The 19,583-nt window shown below is 38.2% G+C and overlaps 1 protein-coding gene across 4 annotated transcripts in view; it reads left to right on the top strand.

The window, feature by feature from the left end:
- kirrel3b (kirre like nephrin family adhesion molecule 3b) overlaps nucleotides 1–19,583 on the top strand; it is a 971,552-nt gene that overhangs the window by 859,087 nt on the left and 92,882 nt on the right. For all 4 annotated transcript variants that reach the window (XM_028810345.2, XM_051932391.1, XM_051932392.1 and 1 more), the window contains exons 7-9: nucleotides 6,909–7,057; nucleotides 13,699–13,826; nucleotides 18,699–18,825. In XM_028810345.2, the coding sequence (XP_028666178.1) occupies nucleotides 6,909–7,057; nucleotides 13,699–13,826; nucleotides 18,699–18,825 (404 nt within the window). The remainder of the gene's footprint in view (nucleotides 1–6,908; nucleotides 7,058–13,698; nucleotides 13,827–18,698; nucleotides 18,826–19,583) is intronic.

The following is a 19,583-nucleotide window of genomic DNA, read 5'->3' as shown; positions in this document are numbered from 1 at the left end:
TGAGAACAGAAGTAATTGAGATCTATCAGTCTGGTAAAGGTTATAAAGCCATTTCTAAAGCTTTGGGACTCCAGAGAACCACAGTGAGAGCCATTATCCACAAATGGCAAAAACATGGAACAGTGGTGAACCTTCCCAGGAGTGGCCGGCCGACCAAAATTATCCCAAGAGCGCAGAGACGACTCATCCGAGAGGTCACAAAAGACCCCAGGACAACGTCTAAAGAACTGCAGGCCTCACTTGCCTCAATTAAGGTCAGTGTTCACGACTCCACCATAAGAAAGAGACTGGGCAAAAACGGCCTGCATGGCAGATTTCCAAGACGCAAACCACTGTTAAGCAAAAAGAACATTAGGGCTCGTCTCAATTTTGCTAAGAAACATCTCAATGATTGCCAAGACTTTTGGGAAAATACCTTGTGGACTGATGAGTCAAAAGTTGAACTTTTTGGAAGGCAAATGTCCCGTTACATCTGGCGTAAAAGGAACACAGCATTTCAGAAAAAGAACATCATACCAACAGTAAAATATGGTGGTGGTAGTGTGATGGTCTGGGGTTGTTTTGCTGCTTCAGGACCTGGAAGGCTTGCTGTGATAGATGGAACCATGAATTCTACTGTCTACCAAAAAATCCTGAAGGAGAATGTCCGGCCATCTGTTCGTCAACTCAAGCTGAAGCGATCTTGGGTGCTGCAACAGGACAATGACCCAAAACACACCAGCAAATCCACCTCTGAATGGCTGAAGAAAAACAAAATGAAGACTTTGGAGTGGCCTAGTCAAAGTCCTGACCTGAATCCAATTGAGATGCTATGGCATGACCTTAAAAAGGCGGTTCATGCTAGAAAACCCTCAAATAAAGCTGAATTACAACAATTTTGCAAAGATGAGTGGGCCAAAATTCCTCCAGAGCGCTGTAAAAGACTCATTGCAAGTTATCGCAAACGCTTGATTGCAGTTATTGCTGCTAAGGGTGGCCCAACCAGTTATTAGGTTCAGGGGGCAATTACTTTTTCACACAGGGTCATGTAGATTTGGATTATTTTTTCTCCCTAAATAATAAAAACCACCATTTACAAACTGCATTTTGTGTTTACTTGTGTTATATTTGACTAATGGTTAAATGTGTTTGATGATCAGAAACATTTTGTGTGACAAACATGCAAAAGAATAAGAAATCAGGAAGGGGGCAAATAGTTTTTCACACCACTGTACATGGGAAGACTGTGCCAACTCCATGCAGACCATAGCACTATGAGGCAGGACTGACAGCTCTGCCCAACCACCCTGCCTAGGCTAAAGCATCTGTGCTAAACTTACTAAACTAAATGCATACCTATCAGTTCTTCTCACTTGATTGCTCACTATGTGAGTGCTCACCCTCTCTCTTGCTAGACTGCTGATGCACGTGTGTACATGATGATAGTAGCAGCAGTATGCAATATGTTTGTGTAATAAAGTGATACATTTTTTTTTGAGTGGCAGTAATAACCTTTCATAAAGTGAAAGACTATGAGTGAAGGTAAGTGGGACTTTTTTCAGTGATTGTAGTGTAGTTGTCTACAGAAAAACATTCAACATCAACATTCAATAAGTCAGTACCAGTGCTTAGTGACGACTCTTGGAAGGGAAGCCATGTCCCTGATTTAAGGGTGCCACAGAATAAGACAAGCAGTGAAGTGAAATGCACAGCCAATCTCCTTTTAAAATATTTTTCTTTTTTTTTTAAATGACTTGAATATTCTATTTTGAAATATGTGTGCAATTCCAAGATGCAGATCAATACTTAATAACACTTTGCTTGAAAAACAAAAACAATTTCAGTAAGTTTTAATATGATTTTCTCATAAAGGAAACTAAGTGTCATTTACCTCCATTATAAAGCATAAGATCAGGCTGGGTATTTTATAAAATTTATCCAAATATTTTTACCTTAGAACACAATTTCATGTGTAAAACTACTATTTACCATGATTGTGAAGAAATAACTTCCACTTGAATAAATACCAACTATATCCAGTGATTAAATGTAGGCACTGTGTTTAAGAATGTCTGCATAAGCTGCTGCACCAAGATATTAGTCATGTCCAAAATACAGGACAAATAAGAATTTACTTAAGAATAAGTTAGACTATCTGCCTTAGGTATGATATATGGGACGGCTCCCGTAAAAACAGGGGCCATCTAATCACCCTACTTAGAATAGCCCTTGGGACACGCTTTAAAAGTCAGCTCAATTTAGAAGGCCTTTTTCATATTATTCCCTCGGATGCAACAGTCCAAAAAGTTTTCATGGATAATGTGGTCATGGTTTGAAGTTAATGATATTACTGTAACTCTTAGTGCTTACTCTCATTCTCCATTAACACCCATAACCCCAGAATAATTCCAAATCTATGCATTAACTATGTCTCCTATGAGACTAATCTCAAGAAGATCAATGAGAACTTCAACTTTAAAAGCAAAAAAGCCTGAATTACCGCTAGAGGACCCCTAACTATAAGAAAAAAAAAACAAGGATAAAGATATCCCAGTGCTGTTTCATTTTTTGAGCTGTGATACTTCCTATATAAGCGCCGTGTACTAGTATAGCATGCTGTTTGACTGTTTTCACTATTAAAGGCATTAAATGAAACAGAGATTGAGTTTGATCCTCATTTTAAACTAGCTGTGTTTACCCGCTTTGCTTAGTTACAGTATGTAGCTAAGTACATTTCTGTATGCAATGTTTATATTTTTTCAACATGGGCTACTATTATTAGTTCATTTGAGCTGCTTGCTGTTGAACATGCAACATACCATCCTTGGTGGTGCTGGTGTGCAAGATGGTGCAGCAGAACTCCATATTAAAGTTTTATTCAACAATATTACAAAGGGGGCGGCACGGTGGTGCAGTGGTAGTACTGCTGCCTTGCAGTTAGGAGACCTGGGTTCGCTTCTCGGTTCCTCCCTGCGTGGAGTTTGCATGTTATCCTCGTGTCTGTGTGGGTTTCCTCTGGGTGCTCCGGATTCCTCCCACAGTCCAAAGACATGCAGGTTAGGTGCATTGGCGATTCTAAATTGTCCCTAGTGGGTGTGTTTGTGTGTGTCCCGCGGTGGGTTGGCACCCTGCCCGGGATTGGTTCCTGCCTTGTGCCCTGTTTTGGCTGGGATTGGCTCCAGCAGACCCCCGTGACCCTGTGTTCAGATTCAGCGGGTTGGGAAATGGATGGATGGATGGATATTACAAAGGTGATTTGAAAATGATTTATTGTAAAAAAAGAGCTACTAAGCATTTTGTCATTGATGCCTAAAATTAGTGATGTCTCTGTATACATTGGATTTGAATTATTGTCTATCAACAAAAAAAGAAAAACAAAAGATACTAATTTACTTGTACTCACTTGAAAGAATCTTCCTGTTCTGTTCTTATCACTTTCTGAAAAATGGTATCTCTAGCAGCTAATAGAATAAATCACACTTCATTCTGTTCAATTGTGGTTTGACTACGTTGGTTATTAAATCGTTCGTTTGGTTTTTTTTTTCCTCATTTGCTTTTTAAAAAATGTTTAACATTGATCATTGACTCAGATTGTGAACATAATGATGATATGCAGGCAGATAACAGTGATTTGGCTTTTTCAAAAACCCAAAGCTATGCACTGATAAAAAAAAAGTGTACGTTAATTGTTGTGATCTGAAAGTCCCAAGCAGTAAAGAGTTACAATGCACATAGTCCCATTAGAAAGGCATATCACCGTAATAGTAATAAAGGCAAGTACCAAATCTTTATAACATTAAAGATCTGTTCTTCACAAAAAAGTATTCCAATCACAATTAACCTCCATGAAGTTCAATGACAAAATAGAATTGCCTCTAACAAGAAAGCAATCCATGGTGACAAGAGTCCCAACCCGGAATTCAAAAGTAACATTAAAAACAGAGGGGAAGGCTGAAAAAAACAGAATATTCAAGAGACATAAAAAATTTACAAAAAAACTACAACTCCCTGATAACTCCCTAAAGCACATTCCCAGTGAACCACTAGGTACTGAGAAAGATCCTATAAGATATTTAGGACAGAGGGCAGTCCCTGGCTGTAATTGGCAGGTGGCTCCGCCTCTTGAGGTGCCACCCACAAAAACACATGAAACATAACAAACAATGCTTTGATGATACACATGATCAACAAAAATTAACAAAAGCAGAGATAAAACATGAATTTAAGACCAAGCCACAGGAGGAACCCTTGTTACATGTGACATGCCCCCAGTCCCCTTAAGGGTCAATGCTGAGCGATAACTTTCCCCTTTTCTAATTGCGCTTATTAGGGTAGGATAGTGTGGAATCCCCTGCTCTTCAAATCACGCTTGATTAACAAAGAGGGAAAACCCTCCACCGTTCAAAAAGCTGTCCAAGGGTCGTCCATGAACATAAAAACGTAAAACTAGGTCCTAAGGCTGCAGAGGTTTTAGAAATTATGCTCTAAGATAAACACTGTAATCCAGTGAGACAATAGCATTGTAACCCCAAAGTGGATGAGTAAAAAAAAAGCAGCAGTTGCTACCTTTGGGGACATGCCGCTTTTATCAATGTTCTTAATAAGATTTTGTACAAGCATATGGAATCATCTGGATCAGCGCACTGACTGATGGGAATTGTAGTCCCCACTTTGGCATTTGCATAAAGTTGCATGATGAAGGGTAGGGGGGGGGGGGGGGGGGGAGAGGGTATATATGAAATACCTTTCTTATTGAATTAGTTGGGTAAAACTGACTACGCTTACATCCCCAGTGCCAGGCAACTATTTGCTTAAATATTTCTTCTTTATGTTTCACCAAACTTTGCTCCTTTCACTTCACTCCTGCAGACAGTCTTCATTTGCATCAATCAGCTTACCCCTTTTCTCCATGCGGTTGTTGACAGTCCTGCATGGAAACGGGACATGTGGTGTGTTACAATGTCCCACTCACTAGAGCGTTATTAAAAGCAAATATCACTCAACACATAATTTAAAAAAAAAAGTGTTGGCTAAATTTGTTTTTTACTACAATGTCACCAAATTTCTATAAATATGTCAAGACATTTTTGAGATTTTCGAGAATTAAGTTTTTCTATTGTTGGGGGGGTTTACTCCTAAATATTGATTTATTGAAAAGTCCTTTCTTAGTGGATAACTACTGGCCTAGATGTACCATTCTGCCAAATTTCAGCTTTTTAACTAAACAGGAAATAGTGTTTTTCTTGATGAGTGAGTGAAGTTTGAATTATATATATATATATATATATATATATATATATATATATATATATATATATATATATTATATATATATATATATATATATATATATATATATATAAACAAGTACATAAAATATTATCACGGTGGCGCAGTGGGTAGCGCTGCTGCCTCGCAGTTGGGAGACCTGGGGACCTGGGTTTGATTCCTGGGTCCTCCCTGCGTGGAGTTTGCATGTTCTCCCCGTGTCTGCGTGGGTTTCCTCCGGGCGCTCCGGTTTCCTCCCACAGTCCAAAGACATGCAGGTTAGGTGGATTGGTGATTCTAAATTGGCCCTAGTGTGTGCTGGGTGTGTTTGTGTGTGTCCTGCGGTGGGTTGGCACCCTGCCCGGGATTGGTTCCTGCCTTGTGCCCTATGTTGGCTGGGATTGGCTCCAGCAGACCCCCGTGAACCTGTGTTCGGATTCAGCAGGTTGGAAAATAGATGGATGGATGGATGGATGGATAAAACATTATACTGCTTAGAGCAATTGAATCAAAATAAAACACAAACTAATTCATAATGTAAAGTTCCTACCACCCAAAATAACCCACTATACTCTTTGCTTTCGGATGTCAGCTTAATGACTCTATGCAAGGTCACAACTGTCTGATGAATGACACTTTCTTTACCACATAACCCAAGACAGATCATGTTGGCATGTGAAGCGGCATGTGGTAGCATGGCACTGACTTTAAAAATTTTTGGCAACTGGTTCAGCATTATTCACTGAAGTGCTCCAAGGCACAACATCTTCTATTTCGGCTCATTACACATTTTAATGTATCGTGAAGGAGTCCCCATAAATTAAAGGATTTTTTTTAACCATCTACTGCTGTTGTTACGGGTGCAAGAAGGACGGGAAAGTCAGCTGCATTTCAAAAAATTCAAATGTCATATGGTGTGATCTTATGAGCAGTCAGAAAAGTAACCATAGTCTACTTAATTAATAATTATATCTACAAAGGAGCTTCTCATTGGTCAAAAGTCTTACCATCTTAAAAAATATAATTATGTTCTTATATAAAAACATTTTCATGCATAATCCAAACTGGTAAATTATTAAATTATTGCTAAAGCAAATGGCTGTCAGTCACTGTCAGTGGCAACACAGTGGAATAATAATAGTGCAGTGTGTATCCATTTAATAAAATACGAGGAAAATAGTTTAATTTGGCATTACATTTGTCATAGGATGGAGCTTTGTAATATGGGCCGCTATATAGAAATCAAACCTATTTCAAATTATTTTTGATTCTTGATACATAACAGAAAGTCTTCTATTATCCCACACTCCCTGACAGGTAACAAGCTATCATGGCAAAAGGGATATTGCATTGTATCAGCTCTTGTCTTTCCCTCACTCCTATTTTTATATTTCATTATTTATTTTCTGGGCTTTTCATTCCGTCTTGGATTTTTCAGTGCCTTTTTTCATATTCCTTGTTTGTCACCTGCACTGTCTGCAGTGATTCTGTGGCACATTGATATCTATTCTCTATTCCTCAGCTCCCTCCCTGGTGATAACAACTGTTTCTCAGCAATCACTTCCAGCCCTCCGATTCAATGTATGCCTTGCTTGGAATGCAGGGCTGGGGAGGTTTTAGGCTTATGCATTTTTTATTTCTCTTCTTTTATCTCGTAACAGGTGGGCCAAAGGAGGTCAGGTGATCAAAGAAGTATCCGGGGACACATTTGAAGCAACAGTGGACCACTCGTTCTTCACTGAAGCTGTGTCATGTGAAGTCACCAACCCGCTGGGAAGCACTAACATCAGTCGAACGGTTGATGTTTACTGTAAGCAATCCAATTTTCATTTATTTTCTACTGAGAGGAATAACACAGCTTTAAAACATGCAAGCAAAATGTTAGAGGAAGAGGTATTGAAAACATTCAGCTGGCTTTAGAGATCTCAGTTTTACTCTGGGTCAAAATAAAACAGTGTAACATAACTATTCACACTCTCACACGATCCAGTTCTAAATCCCAGGGGCTGGAGCCCATGTTGAGATACAAGTTAATTTCAGGGCCCACTGCCATGCACACACACCTGCTCACACTCACTCAGGGCAAATTTGGGATCACCAGTTAACCTCACACACGTCTTTGGAGATGTGGGATACAAACTATGTGGACAACACACAGACTGCACATGAGCAACAACCCGGCATGAGATTTAAAGCCAGAATGCTGAATCCAATTCTCCACCTGGACCAAAGTGTTAGTCGTTATAGTTTCTTTTTTAATAAAGCAAATGTATTTAAAAATGTATTACAAAATCCAACATAGTGTCGATATGCACAGTGCAACTAACATTTTTATTATTGATATTAATAAGACTTAATTCTGACAGTGGCCTGTTGGTCTATTTGAGATTGTTACGGTCAATGCTGTTGGGATTAGCTTATAAAACTGGATGGGTGAATGAAACATTTCAGTGGATTGTCATGTATTATAAAGTCATACATAAATCCATTTTTTTAACAAGCTTATTCTCAGTTCCAACAGCAGAAGATGCAATGCAGGAATAAATGTTGGGCAAGACATCAGCCAATTACAGGCTGCAGTGCCTATAAAAACTATTCACCCCCTTGACCATGTTCACATTTTGTTGTGTTAAAACATTGGATCACAGGGGATTTAATTTGTGTTTTTTATTAAACTGATTATCAGAAAAAGACTATTTAATGTCAATGTTGAAACAGTTCTTTGCAAAGTGGTTTAAATTAATTACCAAAAGAAAACACATAATAATTGATGGCATAAGTTTTCACCCTCTTTAATATGATGAATCTAAATCATCACTGCTGCAGCCAATTGGTTTAGAAGTCACAGAATTATTTCATTGGGGATCATGGGGATCACCAGTCTGTGGTTTCAAATTATTGTAGCATAAATTCACCTGATATATAAAATCCAACTTGTGGTGAGTCAGTACGGTGGCATAACCTACACAATGAAGACAAAAGAACACTCCAAGCAAATCCTTAAAAGGGGGATTGAAATCAAAATTCAGGGGATCAAGACAAGAAAATATCCAAGTCACTGACTATCCCTTAGAGTCCAATGAAATCAATCATTAATAAGTTGGAAGAGTATGTTACCACTATGGCTCGGGCATCTGATCAGGATGCCTCCTGGATGCCTCCCTGGTGAGGTGTTCCGGGCACGTCTAACTGGGAGGAGGCCCCAGGGAATACCCAGGAGACGCTGGAGGGACTATGTCTCCCGTCTGGCCTGGGAACGCCTTGGGATTCTCCCAGAAGAGCTAGAAGAAGTGGCCGGGGAGAGGGAAGTCTGGGCATCTCTGCTCAAGCTGCTACTCCCGCGCCCCAATCTTGGATAAGCGGAAGAGGATAGATGGATGGATGGATGTTACCCCTATAAATCTGGAAAGTAAGTTGTCCACAAAAACAGAGTGGTCTTGGAAGAAGAGAAGTAATGAGGGCAGTCACCTCTGATACCTCTGAAGGAGTGACCAGCTCCCTTGGTTCAGATTGGAAACACTGTGTAGACAATTGTTGTCCAGCGGCAACGTCCAGTGGTGGCTTTATGGGAAAGTGACAAAGAGAAAGACACTGTTAAAAATACCCACAACACCTTAGCTAGAATTTGGGAGACTCTGAAGTCAGTTGTAAGAAGTTCTTTGGTCTGATGAAACCAAAATTGAGCTTTTTGACCATCAGACTGAATGCCGTGTTTTAGCATAAGCCATGCACTGCAGAATCAAGCTGTGAGGAGGCTTCTCTGCAGCAGGCCCTGAAAGCTTGTGATTGTAGAGGGTAATATGAATGTAGCCATATACAGGGAAATCCTGATAGAAAACCTGATGCAGTCTGTAAGAAATGTGCGCCTTGGTAGAAAATTTGTTTTCTAGCAAGACAACAACCCCAACCATAAAGTCATTGCTACTTACAGTAGGAATGGCTTTAAAACAGCAATATTAACATCCTGCCAGGGCAGAGTCAGATCTTAGTCCAATTGAGAATTTATGGCTGGGCTTAAAAAAAAAGACTGTTCACTCATGATGTCCATGACAGAGACCGTACAGTTGTGAAGAAGAATGATGAAATAGTTCAGTGTCCAGATGTTCAAAGCTGATAGAGACTCATGGCGGTCAAACCCTGAAATCTTAATTGGCTAATCAAGACCGGTCTTAATTGGTTAATGAATTAAATGATCAATTTTACTTAATTAGTAAATTACCAAAGAGGAATTAAGGGGGAGAATAAAATGCAGGAAGGACTTGACTGTGTCAGTAATTGAGTCTTTAATAAAGCTTAAAAAAATAATCAGAATAAAAATATAACTCCTGACACTGAAGAAAACACTGCCTAATTTGGACATTTAATTCCCAGTAATAAATAAATTAAAGCAGGAAAAAGCAATTCTGAAAACCAGAGGACCAGAACAAAAGGAAAGCTAATAAAATAGATCTTGTCTTAGAAACAAGAGCAAGAGCAACAGTAAGAGTGTCAGACGCTGCATGCAAACAAACTCAATGCCAGAGCAATGCAACTAAGCATTTCTCTCACTTATATCTGAAAGACCCCGTGTGTTATATGTTAAGTAATTGCCCTATGATTGTTAAGAATAAGACCCACCTTGGAAAAGCCTACGATTAAAGGCATACAAATCTTTGAAGGGCTTTACCAAGAATATTTTGTGACATGATAATCAAAATTAATAGAGCAAAGCTGATTATGTCATATCTAGTTCAACCTCATGTATAAGTAAATAAGGTTTAAAAATGTGACTGAACTAAAAAGGGTTATTGCTTGGAAAGATATGCAGAAGATTCAAATTGAAAATCTACTTATTATCCTTAGTAAGTCACATCATGTACATATCTGACGTTCTATTTCATTAATGATAGATAGATAGATAGATAGATAGATAGATAGATAGATAGATAGATAGATAGATAGATAGATAGATAGATAGATAGATAGATAGATAGAACTTCATCCACAGGGAGGAAATTTGGCTTTTTACAGATCCACAATAAATAAATAAATATATATATTATAGCAAACAACAATTCCCCCTCAGAAATTCACACCAGAATGATTAAAGGAAATAAAACTTAAAAGAAAAGGAAAATGTCTGACTTAGCTAAAGGTAAAAAGAACAGTCACAGTATAAAGGCATATTGTCATTGACCTAAAGAAGCCCCAGTAACACACTTCACAGACACACTTCTACTGAATAATTTGCTGGTGTACTCAGGCATACTCAATGCTAGTGTGTCAGCATTATCCATAAAGGGCCATCAGTTTTGTCTCCATTTTCACCTTCACTACTATATTACTGTACCATTAAACAAGATGAAAGTACTTTAGATAAATGATTAACATAATAGTCATGTTATTTCATTTTCTAACTCACTTAATCCTGACCAATGTTGCAGGGTGTTGGAGCCTATCCCAGCAAGCAAAGGGCACAAGCCAGGAAAAAAACCTGGACAGAGAGCCAGTCCATCATAGGGTGAACACACACCCACATAACTAAACACACACTAGGGCCATTTTAGTAACATAATATGACTACAAATTAATTAATTCTCCCAAGTTCTGAACATGCCTGTTCTGCTACAGAGTTATGTCTAGCCAGAGGCTTCCCTAGCTAAGCCAAGAAGGGGTGACACCACACTGCAGCATTCCCTAATGTGTACAATCTGTGATCGGTAATGTATGACTAATTTAGAATTGGCAGTTAACCTAAAACAGGAAACTGGAGGACCCAGAGAAAAAAATCCATGAAACTCCACACAGACGGTGACCCAGGCAGGAATTGTGCCCCAGCCCAGGAGCTGTGAAAGAGCTGTGCAAACCACTGTACTCCAAAACTAAGTTTACATCTATTATTAAAGCAAATAGTCACTATAATTCTAAAAATAGCAACGTAATGCTCTGCGGTGGGTTGGCACCCTGCCCAGAATTGGTTCCTGCCTTGTGCCCTGTGTTGGCTGGGATTGCCTCCAGCAGACCCCCCGTGACCCTGTGTTCGGATTCAGCGGGTTGGAAAATGGATGGATGGAAATAACAAAGTTATTGCATCCTATTATAATTGCAACTGATTCCAGAAAAAGAGGAAAAAATGAATATATTATACTGTATGCATTATATTTATTTTACCTTGGCATACAATGTCCATTCCGTGAGCCATGGGTTTTTAATCAATGTGAAATGTGCAGATTAGGTTCCGGACTCTGCACTAGGGGCAGCACGGTGGCACAGTGGGTAGCACTGCTGCCTCGCAGTAAGGAGACCTTATGTGGAGTTTGCATGTTCTCCCCGTGTCTGTGTGGGTTTCCTCTGGGTGCTCTGGTTTCCTCCCACAGTCCAAAGACATGCAGGTTAAGTGCATTGGTGATCCAAAATTGTCCCTAGTGTGTGCTTGGTGTGTGTGTGTGTGTGCCCTGCAGTGGGCTGGCACCCTGCCCGGGGATTTGTTCTTGCCTTGCGCCCTGTGCTGGCTGGGATTGGCTCCAGCAGACCATCGTAACCCTATCTTAGGATATAGCGGGTTGGACGATGACTGACTGACTCTGCACTAGTGTAGACAAACTGCAATTCCATGAATTTAGATGAAAATTATTTGTGGTGACTAAAACTAGACCAGGGCAGTAACATGTGAAATCAAACAGAGTTGCAAACGAATAATATCTACAAAGTCTTAAAAACTATGGAGTAGAGATACCATGCCTTTCCCAAATATGCCAGTGTTAAGGTTAAATATTTACAGAGTTCACACAGCTCACTTATATCACTTCTCTAATCCCTTAAGGAAATACTTCCAAACTAATTTTTAAACCAGCCTACATTTTCTGTGCCATTTGCAGTCCCTAAATTTAAGGCAGTAGAAGCTGGTGATATATATGTGTAGTTGTAAGAAAACATTTGTAAGACTAAACTGAATGGTATCTGCAGTAGGTTGGTTTTATAGGGGAAGGAAGGGTGTGTTTTGGGGTAGGAAATGGAAGTGAGGTCATCTCCAGGGGCCGGAAGTGAGGTCAGTACTGGAGAGTGAAGTGAGGGAATCAGGAGAATTTTTCTGGTGAGGGTTTGCAGAGGAAGAAGAAGAAGCATTAGTGCTTATTGTCAACCCCCATTTTGGTTTTTATCATACTCTTTAGTTAAGCCCCCTGATTGTCTTCCATGCACACCTGTTATAATATATTGTAGTGACACTTTTTACGGGTAGAGGAAAAGAGAATGAGTGAGCAATTCAGTTAAAAAGTAAAAAAAAACAGTTTATTATGGTGAGGGGGTTCAAAATGTGGGAGGAAAAAATGGTGAAGAACACATCTGGCCCCAAAGAAATAGCAAACTCAACTAATTACAGCCTCCTGCACTGTTCTGGGCATGTGGCACACTGCGTTGGCTGCTGTTGCTCCTTCTGAATAGAGCTGTTCAACACCTCAGGGGAAACCGAGTGACTCTGCCTCTCACTAATATTGTTCTCCTTCACTCAACCCTACTCCTCCATTTTTATTCTTTTCTTTTCCCACATTCCTCCTCTCCACCTCATCCCTCTCTCCACATGTCTTGTGTCTCTTCGCTCATTGATTAACAAAATTACAATCCCTTTGTACAGGGTGTACACAATTATTAGAACAAGTCATTACATTTTTTTAATATTTAATCATTCTTTACAAAAGTGATTAATTTGTTTCTTAAACATTTCATACTGTATTTGATTTTGGCCTTTATGTTATCAATAGCTGAAATTTAGACAGGCTTGTTTAGACTGTTGAAATCCATTGTGTATGTACACGCATTAGTTTCATGTTGCTATTGGAAACTCCATTAGTTCATTATATGTATAACTGGGCAACATAGTAAAAGTTTTAAACTTTACTTTTTCAATAATGTCAAATGCTTAGTGATCCTAAATTCCAAACTTGGCTGAATGTTGAATATTTAATGACCATGTTTTCACTTTTATTACTGTTAGTTTTGACCGATTCTGGTACATTGACAGAGGCTGCCTTCATCTTTCAGAGTTGCATTCCTGACACTTCCCTAGATCAGTACAACCCAGAAAGTGAATGATACACTGTGGAGCTTATGTATGTTTTCACTGTGATTAATTTTTTTATTATTTATTTTTGTTTGTTCATCTTTCTTTGTCCTGTGAGGTGTATCGAAAGAATCAGAATTCCTTCTGGAAAACTCACAAGAGATACTTTCTGACTGCAATAACTTTAGTTGCATACAAATCCAATCTAGTCTTTTATGCTCTGTGTAGATGATGTACTTTTTATTTCTGCATCAGTATAAATTACAGTATGCTGTAACCTAAAGTGTTCTATCAGGTTCTTTTATTGTTGAACTGACTTGAATCTGATAAAAAATTAATTAATTAAACCTTCATTAGTTTTGATTTAAAAAAGGGGGAAATTTATAATTAACTTGTTTTTGTTATCTTTTCAGTTGGTCCAAGAATGGCAACAGAGCCCCAGTCACTTCTAGTAGATCTTGGATCAGATGCGGTTTTCAACTGTGCTTGGATAGGCAACCCATCACTGACCATCGTGTGGACAAAGAGAGGCTCTGGAGTGGTAAGTGCCTTAATGTGACTAATACCCCTGTGTCCTGTAAGGTCTTACAACCCAAATGTAACAGGCTACTCTAATGCACTAGAATGGACATATTGTTGGTTCCTTTAAGGCTGCTGAAGGAATTTCATTTAAAAATATACAACATCAATGGACTTTGTGATCTACACATGTGACGTTTATAATTTATTTTTGCTTTTATGTCTTAACAGATGTCAAGTCCTATTTTCCATTGGATTTGGAAAGTAGATTCTCATAACACAGTGTTATACTGTATATAAAAATAACAGACGCACAAATATAGTACTCCAGTACTTTTTCATAGATAGATAGATAGATAGATAGATAGATAGATAGATAGATAGATAGATAGATAGATAGATAGATAGATAGATAGATAGATAGATGTGTTTCAAAGTGGAAATTTGGCTTTACAAAAGCTCACTAAATAAATAAGTAAATTAATGAAGACGTAAATACTGTAACATATCAATACACACAAAAATTACTGAAAAGAAAAAAAAACTTCTGACTTGACTAAAGATAAAAAGAGCAGTGAGAGTCTTAGTAAGGTGTATTGCCATTGCTATAAAGGAGCCCCAGTAGCGTTTCTTGACACACTTCTGCTGAACAATTCTTTGGCTGAAAGTCCTCAGCGATAGATAGATAGATAGATAGATAGATAGATAGATAGATAGATAGATAGATAGATAGATAGATAGATAGATAGATAGATAGATAGATAGATAGATAGATAGATAGATAGATAGATAGATAGATAGATAGATAGATGTACAAGGCACTATAAAATAAGAATAGATAGATAGATAGATAAAAAGGCAATATATAAAAAACAATAGATAGAAAGATAGATAAAAAGGCAATATATAAAAAACAATAGATAGATAGATAGATAGATAGATAGATAGATAGATAGATAGATAGATAGATAGATAGATAGATAGATAGATAGATAGATAGATAGATAGATAGATAGATAGATGTGCAAGGCACTATAAAATAAGAATAGATAGATAGATAGATAGATAGATAGATAGATAGATAGATAGATAGATAGATAGATAGATAGATAGATAGATAGATAGATAGATAGATAGATAGATAGATAGATTGATGTGCAAGGCACTATATAAATAGAGAGATAGATAGATAGATAGATAGATAGATAGATAGATAGATAGATAGATAGATAGATAGATAGATAGATAGATAGATGTGCAAGGCACTATAAAATAAGAATAGATAGATAGATAGATAGATAGATAGATAGATAGATAGATAGATAGATAGATAGATAGATAGATAGATAGATAGATAGACAGACAGACAGACAGACAGACACTCTGTAGTCTGAACACACACCAGAAAGCAAGAAAATTAAAAAGGAAGAAAACGTTTTGCTTGGTGGTCACCATCACAGTGATGCATTATGCAAACATATTGGCATTGGTATAAAGGAGCCCCCAGAGTGTTTCTGCTGAATGATTCATTGGCTGAAAGTCCTCAGTGTAGCTGTCAGAGAGAGGACGTACAGCATTGTTCATAATGGCATTGTTTTGATTTAATTCTCTCCTTTGCTGTGACCTCCAGGTGGTCCAGAGCATGTCCTATAATTGAGCTTGCCCTTTTAATTAGCTTGTTGATTCAGTGGGCCTCTCTTGAAGTGATGTTAACAGTCCATTACACCACAGCATAGAAAATTGCACTGGCCATAATAGAGTTATAGAAGATGTAAAGGGTGTCACTTCCCACATTAAAGGAATGCTGTCTCCTAAAGAAAAAGAGTGTTAAATAGCATTTTTATAGCTGAAAACTGTTATACACTGTATATATTTCAAAATGACATTAAGTTATGTTAATAAAACATTGCACAGGTAGTAGTTTTTGTACTGACAAGAATGACATGTTTGTTGATCTTTTCATATTTAGTGCTGCTTATTTTCAATTAGCAGAGTGGTGCAGTGATTAGCATTACTACCTCATGCAGTAGTCTATGTGAATTTTCCTTCCGCAAGCTCAAAGATATACAGGTTAGGTCATTTGGTGACTCTAAAGTGGACACAATGAATTATAAAATGCAAGTAAGAATTTCACTGTACATGTAACAATGACCCTATAATGACCCAGAATATAAACTTACTGCAGTGTAAAGCCATCACATTTAAATGTATCTTTTTCTTTTCTGAGTTAACATCAAACATTGCTTCAACAATGCCATCCTTTTATTTCCTGCTTGAATGCCTTGCTGACCCATTAGCTGCGGATTCTGGCTGGATCTACAAAGAACACATAATGTTATATTTCCCTTTATGAAAAATGAAAAGTCAACATTCTGCATGAAGTTGTGACCTCTCCACCGTGACAATATTCCCTACAGCTGAAACAGTCACTGGGTGCAGACGTGGCAGGGACAGATGTAGGATTTGAACAGAAAAACTAGTACTGGGAATTTGACTGCTTGCTTACTCCACCATACTAAAGATTTCTCTTGAGAGCAATTTAAGAGCCACTATGTTATAATTCCTCTTTACTGTAATGCAGCCCTATTTCTGAATCTACATTTTAAGATATCTGAAATGCATTTTGAGAAAGCACAAGTAATTTTTTTTTTTTTTTTCGCTTGTGGACAACACCTTCCCCATCCCCACAAGTACAACACAGTCACAATCACAAATATCAGCACACCTTAAACACAATACTCGTCTTCTCTCTCTTTCTTGTCTCTTTCTCTTCCCCCCTTCCCCCTCCTCAGCAAGCTTCATCTCCCTCATCCCAACTTTGGCTTCCCAAGTACTGTCTGCAGGCTCCTTTTATATGTTAACCAGAAGTGCTCCAGGTGCTTGATGACCTACTTGCGCTTGCACTTCTACTACTTGCCAGTTGCACTTCTGGGTGCGATGAAATAACCACCCATACAGGCTCAAGAGCAGCTGCATCATCCCCTTGCGAATCTCCTGTTCTACCACATCCCAAAGGTGCTCTGTTGGATTGAGATTTGGTGATTGTGGAGGCCATTTGAATACAGTGAACTAACTGTCACATTCAAGGATCCAGTTCGAGAATATTTGAGCTTTGCGATATGCCATGTTATCTATACAGAGAATGATATGTTTTATATATAGTATATGGTGGACAGGTCTGTTGAGGTGACAGCTGGGTCTTCCTTTTAGTTGCAATGGCAAGCAATAAACAAAACGGGCTCTCGTGCGTGGAAACTACATATTACATAAATAACCTACTGAGTCAGAGTTCTGTCCTTAGTACTATCTGGGTCAAAATCAGACACTGACATTCTTTTATAGCTCTCTTGTTAGTTTTAGTTGTCCTCAAGGAGTGTCTTCTCATTGCTGTAGAGCAGTAAAATAGATGACACTACTAGTAGCAGCGCCCCCCTCTCTCCTCGACAGGGTATTGCATACCTTGGATGGGCCGTGAAAGTGTTTCTCTAACACACATTTCTGCTCTTGAACTTTCCTATTAAAATGAATAGTAAATGAACACTGAATTGAAGATAAACAGAGCAGAAAAATCTAACACATTCCTTTTTCTTTAGTATCTCCAATAATGACTTTTGAATGATCATATCAAATCCAACCATTTTAGTTAACTGTGTCTTTAAGAAATACATGTTCTGGAGGAGAAGTCACCCGTTTCAATCAATTAATCACCAGAGTGTATTCAGACTTGGGAGAGTGGCTTTTAATCAGTCAACATTATTATACAAGAACATCACTGAAGCAAGTGTAAGAGAAAGAAAAGACCATGATAATGAGTTGGGGTTCCACTCTGACATCCCAGTAAAAATAGATGAGATATAAACAAAAGAAAACGCGCAACAACTGTGGAGATGTCTTCACAGACACGAGTTCAGAACAGACCTGCCTCAAAAAGGCAGGTCTTCCGTTCTTAAGTCCTTCCGACAGGAAGTGGTGGGTTCATGTGGACGGACACTGGAAGTGACATCAGTGGTGTTACAGCCATCGATCTTCCAGTCTGTAGAGGGAGGAAGAGAAAAGACATTAGGACACAGTGGCAACCCCTAGAGCAGCAGATAATTACAATCACTAGAGCTCTTAAGCTATCCCCTTAGTGCCCATTTGTGACACAGGTAAGATCAGGACATGGTTAGAGCCAAGAGGGTTTCCAGCTTCACTGTGTCCAAAATTAGTTTTCATTTCATTAATAAATATCTATTGGATGTGCACAAACATATTGAAATGGCTTAACTAAGCCAATCAGTTTAGTGTATAACCTGAACCAAGACTTCAGATTTAGCCCCTAACTACTGAATTGGGCAGACCAGCACTCTAAAACTATACAAGATAAGACTTACTAGATCTGTTGTCTATTATTTATAACCTTTAAAATATCCTTAAAAATAAATTATTACAGATTAATGTTACAATAATAACTTTAAATAATATTTTTTTGAAAGTATCTGGCCATTGATCTAATTTGCACATATTTAGCATAGCAGTCTATCTCTGCTTAACGCAGAATAAATCAGTGAGTGAGAGTTAACCTAAAATTAGCTTCATGTAGGCTTTTCCTTTTGTTTAATCATTTAAAAAATGACAGCAGAAAGGTGACCTCCTTGGCTTCCTGGTTGTAATTAATTTCTGCTCTTTTCATCATGAATCACACGTTTATTTAGCATATTTACCTTTTGAAAACATTTTTCTAAGTCATTGTTGCTACATTCCATTACTTTTTGGGCAGTTCTATATATTATGGACTTTAATAATTAATAAAGGTCTTTGAACCTGTAAATTACCCAGTTTGCTGTCACCATGGCTCATATCAGCAGACTAATGTTCAGTGCACATTGTCAATATGGCCTTTGTTTCATTGCAGGTGCTGAGTAATGAAAATTTCCTAATGCTGAAAGCAGTGAGGCAAGAGGATGCTGGGAAATATGTCTGCCGAGCTGTTGTGCCCCGAGTGGGAGCGGATGAGAGAGAAGTATCACTCACTGTCAATGGTAGGGGCTGTTTTCAGTTCTGTCATCATCTTGAATCAATCAGTAATTCAGTCTACACATTAACAGTATACGTTGAGCATTTCTATAAAAGGTGTTTTATTTCAATTATAAATTATTCTGCAATTATTATGATAGGGAGTTGACATAATTAAGATTTGGTCTTGTGCTCTTAAGCTATAAGCCTATAATTAGTTCTACTGATGGAGTAAAGTCTTTAAAAACGTAGTACTATGCTCTAAAAGAACACATTTAGTAGTTTCCACTATCTTAGTGGCTTCATTGACTGTGCTTAACTCCTGCACGTTTCCCCATTTGGTTATCCATCATTTTAGGGCAGCTGGAAACTTTCTCTGAAATGTTTTCGAATTTGCCCTCCTGTTTAGTCCTATTGGTTGGAGGTCTCTGATAGTTTTTGTTACCTTCTACACAGTGGTGTTGCTAGCTTGCTGAAGGCGCCTGTACAGCACCCTATGGTAGACCCCTCCTGTGTAGCATAACTGTTTGCAATTTATTCACGACTAGAACCTAGAGCCCGGGTGGGCAGTGACGTCTGCGACCGTGTCACTATCAGATCACACACTGGTGACAAACACACCAGCTCTCCAAATGAACTTTAAATTGCTTTATTACAGCCGCTGTAAGTTAGCAAAAATAAAATAAACTGTGTGAATGGAATGTGGGAGGTGTGGGTAGTAGTAGTATATATATATATATATATATATATATATATATATATATATATATATATATATATATAT

The sequence above is a fragment of the Erpetoichthys calabaricus genome, chromosome 9, assembly GCF_900747795.2.
Source record: "Erpetoichthys calabaricus chromosome 9, fErpCal1.3, whole genome shotgun sequence".
Taxonomy (NCBI): Eukaryota; Metazoa; Chordata; class Cladistia; order Polypteriformes; family Polypteridae; genus Erpetoichthys; species Erpetoichthys calabaricus.
The sequence above is the reverse complement of the archived record's forward strand: the minus strand, read 5'-3'. Positions and strand labels throughout refer to the sequence as shown.